This window comes from Metarhizium brunneum, chromosome 2, assembly GCF_013426205.1.
Source record: "Metarhizium brunneum chromosome 2, complete sequence".
Classification (NCBI taxonomy): domain Eukaryota; kingdom Fungi; phylum Ascomycota; class Sordariomycetes; order Hypocreales; family Clavicipitaceae; genus Metarhizium; species Metarhizium brunneum.
Window position 1 is genome coordinate 4,841,118 of NC_089423.1, and position 11,570 is coordinate 4,852,687.

An 11,570-nucleotide genomic window follows, 5' to 3' on the forward strand; every position below is an offset into this window, starting at 1 on the left:
TGATATTGATGGAGATTTCGGCAAAGTGTTTGGGACCTCGAGGATGTTTGTGAGGTAAACAGTTGACAGTGTGTGAAGGCGTTTGTTATATTGTATCATCTCATCACGTGTCATGGCGTGCAATCATGAGCGGCGCAAGACCTAATTGAGCTGCCGGACGAGATGTGAATGGTAGGCAAGGCGAGGCTGCGAGATGGTGGATCGTTGGCCGACTTGGCGTCGCGGCAGATGGAGAAGACCCAGATAGAGGCTCAGTAATCTCAGCATCTCTGAGCCTCCCGGCCAATGGCGATGGCATTGATTCGTGTAGACAGGGTTGCAGAAAGACGCCGATTCGTCGCGTCTCGAGACGCCGGGTTGGGCGAAATTCACGAAACATGAACTAGGGTATGGTGTCCCTTGACAATGAATGAAGTACATTCCATAATTTCTGCATTTCAGGACGCCTGCTTGATGGAAGATGCCACGGCCGTTGCCACCTCGAGGGCAAAAATTAACTTTTGACCTTGGGGTCCAGTGCCGAAAATGCCAGCTACTGCCAGGGACGTGGGTACCTGGTAGGTACCTAGGTAGTTATTATGTTTCTTCCCGAGTAGGTCTGTGCCTTGCGAGTTGCTGGCCGTGCTGGCCAAGTGGATGGCCGATGACGATCCTTGGTGGTGGTGTTGCCTGCCAGCTGCACTTTGGGTGAAGCAAAGCCGTGAAGGGTCAACTGGTAGTAGAGGTGGGGGCGTGTGCGTTGCAGGGACGTGTCGAACGGCCCTTCAGCGGCCTCTGGATGTTGGATTAATGCCAGATCATGTCTGTCGATGCGTGGTCCTCGGTCGCCCGCCAACAGGGGATGAAAGGTCAACTGGTGGCACTGGGACAAAGAACATGGACAGCGCCAGCACCATGTGGAGCCGAGTCTCGTTAGAGTCGTTACCGTGCAGCCCCGTGAGCAGGGCGGAGTCGGAGACTGTGCAATGCGGTCATCATGTGGGGTCTCTTCACGGTGTCAACGGGTGCCACTCGGCCCGTTTCATACTGTCCAGCCAACGTCACCTTCCCTCCGGCCACAGACTGAATACTACGAGGACAGAGTTACCCTCGACAACATCGATGTCCCGACCAACACACAGAGGATATTAGAGCATGAGCTTCGAAGCGATATACTAACAGCGATCAGCAAGCGCAGGGGCCCCAGGGAAGGCCATTGGCGTTCAACATGGACAGGCCTGCAGCCTTTTTGCATCTCAACGGCCAATCAATTCGCCATTGTGTGCTTACCTTCCGAGCGAAGCCTTGTATTACGGAAAGTGCTCGCATATGCGTGCCATATTCCAAGGGTCGACTCGTGTGTATTATTGTCTCACTACCTGGTCTCCTCTCATTTATAGCTTTCACTTTCGTTCTCAGTCTTGCCTCCCTCACGACTTGCACGGGGCGATCCTGCGCTGAGCTGACAACAAGTTATACTCGGATTCGCCGTCCCAGCCATTCGCACAGGGCGGTGATATAGGTGGCTCGCTCAATTGCTGTGGTACACACGTTGGAAACCGTCCTTCACCACGTACCCACGTAGCAACCAGGCGAAAAGGTGAAGCCTGCGATTACTATACCGTCTCGCCAACGCATGCGGCAATATGAGCAGCGAAAGCCGTCCTGACACGAATAATACGGTAGGCAGAGAGCAACCAGCCGGAAAAAATTCTCAAAGCGGTCGCCGGATGCCAATGAAGCTTCTGAGTTCCGTCTCAATAAGTGGATCGATGGATCTTGCTAGGATCTCGTCTGTGGTTTCTACCGGCCTCCCTTGTCTCCACTGACCATCGTCATGATGCCTCCAAGCAATCTCCATTACAACCCACGTTGCGACGGTTTGCTGCACAAGTACGGCCAGAAACACTGGGGACACGAAAACGAAACACATACATATGTACATACATATGAAAAAACACCGGGGCTTCTCCTGATAAAATGCCGCAGTCGTGTTATCGCAACCTTATCCACTAACATGTCCACTTGTCGCTCCAAAATAGACACCAAGACACCAACGACTGGTGGTTTACACGCCCTTGGCAGGGCGATGCTGCCAGTCTTCTTCAAACCTGACTCGTCAGTCGCGCTTCTTTGGGCGTATGTACGTGCTCCACTCAGGGGGGCGTGCTTTTATAACGAAGACGGTCTTGTTGGACCCAGAGTGCCTTGAGTACCATGATGACGGTATCAAAGTAAACGTATCTATCGACGCGGATGTGCTAGGTACGCAGCTTTGATCCAAAAACCAGGGGTTCTGGTCGGTATCCGCGAGACATTGCAGGAACTGTTGCCGTCTTTTCGAAATATAAAAGACTTGTGCCAGCCCCCTCCATGTCCAAGGTTGAAGCTCACACTCTTCACCGTCACTTCTTCCAATCTTACAAGTACCTCTAATATTGCTACTTCTAGCACGACGCCCCTGCACCTTGGGTCTTGATTTTGTTTCTGCGGCAGGTTCGCACAAGTTTTGCACGTCTTCCCCCCACGAAACAACTCTTTGACATATACAATGGCTCCCTCCGCCATCACTCCCGAGACCTCTCCTGAGCGCCAGATCTCAGTCAAGAAGGTTGCCGTTCAGAGTCGGTCTCACAGCAGCTCTGTCTCATCCGTAGCATCTATCAAGCTAAACGATGGCAACTCCATCCCTCAGGTGGCCCTCGGCGTCTACAAGGCGCCTAACGGCCAGGAGACCGAGGATGCCGTCACTGCTGCCCTTGACGCCGGCTACCGTCACATCGATTCCGCTGCCCGATATGCCAACGAGGAGGCTTGTGGTCGTGCTATTCGCCGCTGGCTTGAGAAGACTGGCACCCCTCGTGAGGACATCTTCATCTGCTCCAAACTCTGGGACTCGGACCACGGCTACGAGACCACGTTTAATGCCCTTTGCACCTCTCTGGACAAGCTTGGCCTTGATTATCTTGACCTTTACCTGATTCATTCTCCTGCCGAGGATGAGAAGAAGCGTCTCGAGAGCTGGCGTGCGCTTGAGACTGCCCAGAAACTGGGCAAGGTCAAGTCGATCGGCGTTTCCAACTTTGGAGCTGCCCACATTGAGAACCTCCTCAACAACGCAACCGTTGTGCCTGCTGTCAATCAGGTTGAGGTGCACCCCTTCTGCCAGCGTGAGGCTCTCGTCGACCTTTGCAACAAGCACGGCATCAAAATTGAGGCCTACTCTCCTCTAGCTCGTGGCAACAAGTTGGAAGATCCCACCATTGCTGCCATTGCCAAGAAGTACAACAGGACTCCAGCCCAGATCTTGCTGAACTGGAACGCCGCCAGAGGCAATGTTGTCCTCCCCAAGAGCTTGACGGCGTCTCGCATCCAGAGCAACCTGGATAGCTTTGACTTCCAGCTGCTGCCCGAGGACGTTGAGATCATTAACGGTCTCGGCTCTGAGAACTACGTCACCGGCTCCATGCACAAGTCCAAGGACTGAGCGCATCCGTTACGACTTGAACGCGATACGAAACCATTATAGAGGTGTGTGCCGATTTGGGACAGGATCCAGAAAGGCTACAGATGAAAGATGTACAGCAGAATGATGCCATCCACGCGTCGCGACTTGGCTCGCTAGAACGATCAATGTGGAATCGATACCACCAGCGTCATGCGAAATGACGCGAAGCATCCCGTCCTGTCAATTTTAGATTTCTTGTTACTTTTGTTCGAATTTGGCAATTTTCAGACTAGACTGGGGCTCATGGTGTTTGATGATGGTGTGTTTACGAACACCTAGGTAGCTAGATGCTTGCAATACTATATTAATTATAGAGGGCCGAATACAACATGTGTCAAACGCCGTCCCCCCTGCTTTCAACTCGACCCAAATACATAACCTTGGCCATTCTGCTCAGTTACGCTGAAACAGCCGGCGTGAGAGTCGCCACGACGTGGCCTGACAGGGCGTCAGCTTAGCTCACAGTTACACCGCATCGCCGCAGGTATAAACTATTCGGAGGCGGACCGAGTTGGCCCTGTCCCACAGTTTCTAAGAGTTCTGAACTTCTGACCCCACTTGTTTGAGTCAAGGCGCCTCTTTCAATCTCGTCGTGTTGTTGCGCCATGCTGGGAATGACGCAAGGTACCTTGCCTACTTGTTGACGTGCGAAGGACCGGTATCGAATCACAGCGACGACTGTTGCCGATCACTCCCGACAACGCTGTCAGTTTAGTGACCGGAAACGCGGTGAACAAAAATATGGGAAAGAAAGTCTTGCATGTGAAGGGGTGTCCATGTTGCCAGGGTCAGCCACGAAAATAAATGGTGTATTGCTCGGAATTGAGTCAAGCGGACATGGAGGCGATGAGATTTTGCTGTCATCTGCAGCCACCACCATCGCCATGATGCATTCCTCCATCTTTCGGAAGGACTATGTAAGTACATGTACGGAGTATGTACAAACGGAGTATTCCAAGCCCGTTGACGTGTCGGCCCCTTCTGGGCTTAGCAAACCCGGTACTTGGGTACCAGCTGACCTTGGCCTTTGGCAGAGCCGCAACTGTCGCCAATACGCCGCTCAGGGGGGTTCCCGACGCCATGCGGCGACCGCATCAAACGCCACTTTCCAACTTGAGCTGCAGCCCGAAATGGGAAAGGGAAATAAGTCATGCAAAAAGGTGAAACCGACGAGAGCAACGATTTGCTTGGCTCACTATTTTTTTTTCTTTTTTTTTTTTTTTGCATGTACTGTTGTGGCAATGTTGAATTCTCCATACTGGAGTCCAGCAGCGCAAATTGCATGATTTTTTTTTTTCTTGTTCCAGGGATCTTAATTAAAAGCATGATGCATCCGGCAGGCGCCGACGTTCTCGCCCGACTTGTGGCGGGATTTACCCTCGTGGCACGAATGGGAGTTGCCGAGCACTCACATTGTTGAATCGCTGACCATCCGATCCTCGCAGCGCTGTCATATTCGCAGGCGCAGCGGCCCCCCGGATTTACAGGTCGATTGATCTAGAACCTGCGGGGCTGCAGGTGCCCAACACTGGGCTCCTCTCAAAAGGAGGAAAGAGAAGAAGAAAAAAGATCGTGGGATCGTGGGGTTTGCTGTGACGTAGACCCGCGCAGGACGCTAGCATCGTGGGCTTTTGGGAAACCCACACGGCATGGGCGTGCTTCAACATGTCACATTCCCGGCGTGAACAACTTCACTGACTTCCGGGCGTGTTGTGAAATACGTGGCCGGGGGAAACAAGGGTGAAGCCATGACCAAGAAATTCGTGGGATTGCCGGCGGTGTGACTGAATGGTGTTTTATTCTTTGTGGCTGGCTGGCTGGACTATCCAAGTCAGGCCGCATTGCAGCCAGGTCAGTTGATACGGGAGGCTGTGCAGAGGGCAAGCTTCTTCTGCCTTTGTGGTCTTTGGACGCGACTAAAGAGACGGTGAGGTTGCATATCGTGGTCGATGTTGGGCATCAATACCTGTCATGGGGCTTGATTTCCGCTCCTGCCTGGCGCAGACAGAGGTGACGTGCAGAGAGTGTTTGGCTGATTCAATTCTGCACGCCACTGGGCAAGGTCATGGTTTGCAAAGGCCGGCGACAGGCAGATGGCATCAGTAGATCTGGGATAAACGGAATGAGACGGCGGCGAGCTATTCAAACGGTGTTTTCCCTGCCAAGATGACGCAGATTGGTATAGGGTAGGGCGGATGGGGGCGCAAGGACCCAGTCTCAGTGCTGGTTGTTCTAGAACCAGTTGGGTTTCGGTTAGAAAGCTTTGGTATCTTCATCAAGAGCAGCAGTGGTGCTACTAGGGACAAATGTAGGATATGATGGTAGTCTGGTTGGATTATAAAGGCGTTCGGAAAGTCTTTGGCAAATTCACGCACCATGGTTGCTTGAATTTACGGCACCATTAATCTTATCCATAATTTGACCTCGTCAAAGACCCAAAATGCCCATAAAAAAACGTTGGCAAACGACAAGCTGCCGAGTCCGCCGCCATCTGAATCGAGCAGCACCCCCGGTTTTGTGTTTTCCAAAAAGAAACAGCAGCCTCCAAATTAGGGATGCATGGCGGACAGCTCCTGCATTTGTTCTCTTGTGGCGATGAATTGCTGGTCACTTCGCCACGCACGGCACTTGTCACTTGGTTCCCCAGACGGCATCCGATGTGGCTGACGGGGAGGATGCGCGGGGAGACGCGGCTCAGCGTTAAAAGGGATGCCAACCATGGACGCTTCGTCAGAGTCACAAGACAGCTTAGAAGAACATTGAATATCCTACCAGCATATGGTACTTGAGTAGCACTTTTAAACTGTTCTATAAGAGCCCTGCTCTGTCCGCCAACTGCTTAGGTACCTAGTATCCACGTCGTCAAGTGCCAACTGTTTCAAGATGGTCCGTTGCTCCTTCCCAATTTGATTCCGTACCTTGCTGCCCCCGGTGTCGTGCTTTGTGCTGCGCTCCGCCAATCTTCTGCTGAATACCCAGTTAGTTGATGTCTCTAGTCCACAAGACTTCTCACTTTCCACTAACGCCTTATTTGTACGTTTTTGATGTAAATTTACTTTAGATTTGTCTCTCTCACCAGCTTGGGTGCACCGCCTCTCCTCCTCCTCCGCCAAGCGCTAGCAGCCTTGGCTTGTGTTGCTTTTGCCCATCACGATCGACCATTCGACGCCCAGCTGACTAGGAGCTAGCTCAGCCCTGGGCATGGCTGACCACCACATCATCATCCTTGATTCCTTGGCATGTGACGATGTCCTTGTCAAACCGGCTCTTTGTTCTTGAAATTCTCGCCCGAGGTCAAGTCTTGCTCAAGTCTCTTGAGTTTTGACGATACTTCCCAAGCACACAGCGTCACCAAGGAGACGACCGTTTCAAAGCCCCTTGACTGTTCTGGTGCCAATGCTTCTGGCTTGCGCCGTGTACCACCATGGGGACTGCAACGGAATTCTACAGATCCCAGATTGGTGGCACGTCCGTCATCAATTACTCCTACACTGATTTCCCATTTAAGCTTCTTCTGAAGGACGTGCACTACTTTTTCGTGTACTGCTGGGCGTTGCCGTGGATCCTGTTGCCTATCAGGCCCTGCGGTTCTGGTGAACTCGACGAACTATACCCCAGCGGGAAGAATATTTTTTGCATTCTAATCCATTTCATACTCGTGCTTCTACAGCTCGCATTCATTTTGGTTCTGCCCTTGGGTATTATTTTCCCCGTTTGGATTACCGCGCTCGGTGTTGGGGGTTTTATGACTTTGAACTGGGCGCTGTGCAAATTACTCAATGGAAAAGATATCACCTTTCACTCGGACGAAAAGTATGCGAAAGCACGTCCCGAACATGCACATGAACAATGGGTTTTTCTTAATGGCGTCGCAGTTGGGTAGGCAAGATCTTATACTTTGAACCAAAATAACCGCGTAGGCGATAATCACTGACCTGTTTCCCACAGAGATCACTGGATGATGGCCAACCTGAATAGATTGGCCATCACCTTTGGGCGTCCAATCCTAGGCATTCACAACCGAACGTCGGGAATACTCTTCGATGTTATTGAGTGCTTGGTTCAGCGCAACTTCACCTATGCCACGTCTGACGTGCGTATTTGCTACAAGATCCTTCGGGATGTGCTATACGACCCTAGCAAATCCAAAGTTGTTTTCATATTACATTCCCAGGGCGGCATAGAAGGTGGCTTAGTTCTGGATTGGTTGCTGCAAGAGATGCCACAAGACCTTCTGTCCAAACTCGAAGTATACACATTTGGAAATGCGGCGAATCACTTCAACAACCCCCATCGCCACGTTGCCTCCCAGAATCTATCAGCGACCAACCCTCTGGTCGCCATCAGAACATTCGTCTCGGAGTCAAGCTTTTCAACACCGGTCACTAGCCCCGTCGGTGCAACAAATGGACATGCCAAGGGAGGAGATCCATCTGCCTTGACGACCTCCGGGACATCTGAGTCTTTCTCCTCTTCACGCGTATCGTCCGCGGCCAAAGATAGGGCCATCGGTCATGTAGAACATTATGCACACTCCACTGATTTCGTTGCCATGTGGGGAGTCTTGCATTTCGCTACAAACAGAATGGGTTCCCATCAGCTTCCTCGGTTTCTTGGACGGCTATTCAACCGCGCGACTGGCAGCGGTGGACACCAGTTGAACCAACACTACTTAAATGGCATGTTTCCATTGGAGCGTGACAAGAAAACAGGTGAATTCATAGGCGCCGACGAGGAGAACGCGTTTATGGAGGAAGTTATCAAGTTCGGCAAGGAGGGTGATGCCATGGAGAATGCAAGAGAAGCGTTCGATATTTCTTATTTGGGAACAGAGGGATTTGGAACCGGGCACATATCAACACCCGTCGAAGTCCACGGAACCAGGGGCAGGAAACGGACGAAGACGGACGTCATGGTCAAGGAGCTAAGCAGACTATGGAGCTATAGAAACGGACGATCTCCCGGAGGCGAGCCACCAAATCTCGTTACTGAAGCCGGGTTTTGCCGTAATGCGACCATGTAGGTTTAGAAGCTGCGAATATATCACCTGGGAGTTACATGACCTTGTATATATGGAATCTGGAAAGCGTTTTGTCCGGCATTTGGACGGGAAGCAACATGGTATATCGGATATAACGGAGTAAGCGTGTGATCTACAATAGGACCGAGGGCCCGAAATTCCGGCGTAGAGGAATGAGGTCGTCCTACTGGTGCAAATTTTGCCATGGTACTTGGTACCAAGAACTTGACCTTTGCCGGCAGTCGTTCCCGGCGACGGGGACCCGATGTCGAGTCCCGCTCATCGGAAGGTGAGATCGGATCCCCGCACCAGACGCTTCCTAACTCGATGTGTTGCAACCAATTGTTGATTACCTACCTACCTACTTGGGTAGGTACTTATTAGGTAGATTCACCCATGCCGCTGTCATACAGCAACCACGTTGAGTGTGTAGCTGCGTACTTAGGAACCAAGTCGGGTAGACTGTTTAGGCTTCTCTGGTGGCAGCTCGGCAAAATGGATCGATCAAGTGACGCGGCGGCGGTGCTGGACGTAACAAAATACCCGACAGCTCAGAAATTTGTTGAGCGCTGTGCCGAGTTCTTTACGACGGTGCAAGACTTGTAAGTCTTCCGTATGCCTGCTGCCCGATGCGCCAACACTCGCTCATCACCAGCACGCCCCATGTACAGAACACCCGGAAAGGACCTCGAGGCAAGGCTAAACAAGGAATTTGGCCCTGGAAACCCATTCTACGAAGACTTCTGCACGTACATCAAGCAAGGCCTCACGGAAGGCTGGGTCGCCGAGACGGAAATCTCGGGCCCCAACTACAAACGAGGCAAGATTGCGCTTCCCTCTGCGGCGACTCGCTATTTCAGCATCACAACAGTGTACATGAACAGCCAGGAGGAATTCAAGGGCCAGTACCACAGACACCCATACGGGGAGATCAACTGCGTCGTGCAGGTTGACGACACAGCAGAACTGATGGGGATGCAGGGCTGGCAGGGCGCCGGCTGGACCTCGCCTGGGCCCGGGACGCATCACTACCCGCAGGTCCGAGGCGGCGCGCTGGTGGCATTGTTTTTCTTGCCAGCCGGCAGGATTGCGTACAATGCCACGCCAGACATGCCGCAGCCTCTGGGTGTTTAGGCCAGGTGGTTCCGTGTGGACGGCGACAAGCTCTTTGGACTGGGATGCCCCCCGTAATTTTCGGCCGAGATGGAATACCTGGAGGGGGGACCCGTGACGAGCAGGGAATCTTGTATGTATATACATGCGTTGAGCTGACGTGTGCGAATATCTGGAGGTTTGGCACCGGATCTCATGTTGGTGGCACCGGATGCGATTGGGCCCCATCATTGTCGGAACCTGTAACGCATTGCGTCCAGCGGTTTGTTTGACAACAAGATGTTTGATGTCCGCAGTGGCAGATTTAGAAGGGCCATTCTTTTTTTTGGGTGCGAGCGCGTATAGGCGCGCCACGTGTCTAGCATGTGATGCACAATCGACTTTTGTAATTGCGGTCTAGGCTCCATTCGTGTGCGAAATAGGTGAGCTGTTGTATGTATGTTGCATTATGCGGTGAGGAAGTGGGCATACATAGATGCATCGCGACAATTCATGCTATTGCTCCCGCTCCCGCTCCCGAAACGCCAAGTCAACGCTATTTGATGCTCAGGTCGTACGGATGCCTTATTTTGTGGAACTCGGCTGTACCGACAGCGTGCTGCCTCTGCACATGTGTTTGGACAGAGTAATGTAATGCTTGGACCGGAAGTGCGTTTCACACTGGTTGGTGGCTGCGTAGAGATGGACGTGTGAGGAATGTGCGGAGTAATCGTCGGGGGAAGAAAAGGAACCATGACCTACCTGGTGGCCTCGGTGCCTCATGATGCATAGACGGGTCGACGGTATTATTCCTTATCAGATGCTAGTCTTGTATCCCTTTGGCTGTGTTAAGGTGCAGCGGATGTAGCGGTACCCACTTTTCTGCGATACTTAGCGGGCACCTTTATTTGCAGGTATTTTAATAGACTATAGGTTGTAGCTCTTTGTAGCTAAGAGAATCACAGTGACTTCTATTATTATATTATTTCTTAGTATAGAGATGTACCTTTAGATACTAGGTTTTTGATTGGCTAGAACGCCAATTCGTGACATCCGCTGCACCTTAACACAGCCAAAGGGATGGCGAAATACAGATGTACATGTAGATGTATGAGACTAAACGAGATCTGGACAGAGATTGTCGACTTGTGCAGAGTACTCGGTACATACTTACCCAAGGTGGAAATGGCGGGCGGGCGAGATCCACTCAACCCATCCGTTCTTGTACGAGACGACAAAAGGCATGTAGCATTCCTATGCGCCGCTGAGCTCCAGGCCAAGTCCACACAGGGTATATAGTATTTCGACTAGAAATTAGCATGGTGGTGTTTGGTGCAATGGAAGATGCAGCTCGAGGGGACAAAATTGGCAGCCGAGTACTCGGTACGGAGCACAAAAGAAGGGTTCCCGAAGGACGCAGGAATGCAACTGTTGGGATGTTGAATCACACCCGACATTCTCTGGAATGGTTGACCTGCAACTCGTGCGAGTTCTTTCTACGGAGTACATGCTCCGTACATACAGAGCCGATGTGAACCCTACTAAGAGCGGTGGCCAGATTCTTACCTGTTTGCTTGCAACCAACAAGCAGACACATGAGAGCCCTGCCAGGTTCATGATTGATTTGATAGAGTCCAAACCGCATTGGAACATTTAAGAAAAGGGGGCCGACCAGTGAGTGACAACCGACAGGGGAGCAGAACTTTCAAATGTTGAATCTCCCAGCCACTTTGAGCGGGCGATCCACAACGTCTGCTGCCTAGGGGTCAGCTCTCGAGTCTCAACCCTCGATTCTAGGCGGGGCAGTTCTGGAAGTGTCCATATTACTGGCCACAGGTGAATGAACTTGACAATTCATCTCTCTAGGGCCTGCGATGCTGGGATGTGGTGTGGAGGAGGACTTGCTTGGGTATTTGACTCGTCCAGCGTCTCTTGCGTACCCCGTCCGGTCCGGGGGCGCCTGAAAAAACC

At 51.9% G+C, this 11,570-nt stretch overlaps 3 protein-coding genes across 3 annotated transcripts; all 3 read left to right on the forward strand.

Annotated features, from left to right (window-relative positions):
- Nucleotides 1-2,530: 2,530 nt before the first annotated feature.
- Nucleotides 2,531-3,466, forward strand: G6M90_00g044130 (uncharacterized protein; the record flags this gene model as incomplete). The annotated part of the gene is made up of 1 exon (XM_014692261.1): nt 2,531-3,466. One exon carries the CDS (start codon nt 2,531-2,533, stop codon nt 3,464-3,466), a length of 936 nt encoding a protein of 311 aa, XP_014547747.1.
- A 3,445-nt stretch (nt 3,467-6,911) lies between these two features.
- G6M90_00g044140 (uncharacterized protein) lies at nt 6,912-8,510 on the forward strand (the record flags this gene model as incomplete). The annotated part of the gene is made up of 2 exons (XM_014692262.1): nt 6,912-7,366; nt 7,436-8,510. The coding sequence occupies 2 exons, from the start codon at nt 6,912-6,914 to the stop codon at nt 8,508-8,510; spliced, it is 1,530 nt and encodes a 509-aa protein (XP_014547748.1).
- Nucleotides 8,511-9,002: 492 nt separating this feature from the next.
- G6M90_00g044150 (uncharacterized protein) lies at nt 9,003-9,641 on the forward strand (the record flags this gene model as incomplete). The annotated part of the gene is made up of 2 exons (XM_014692263.1): nt 9,003-9,109; nt 9,179-9,641. 2 exons carry the CDS (start codon nt 9,003-9,005, stop codon nt 9,639-9,641), a joined length of 570 nt encoding a protein of 189 aa, XP_014547749.1.
- Between the last annotated feature and the right edge of the window lie 1,929 nt (nt 9,642-11,570).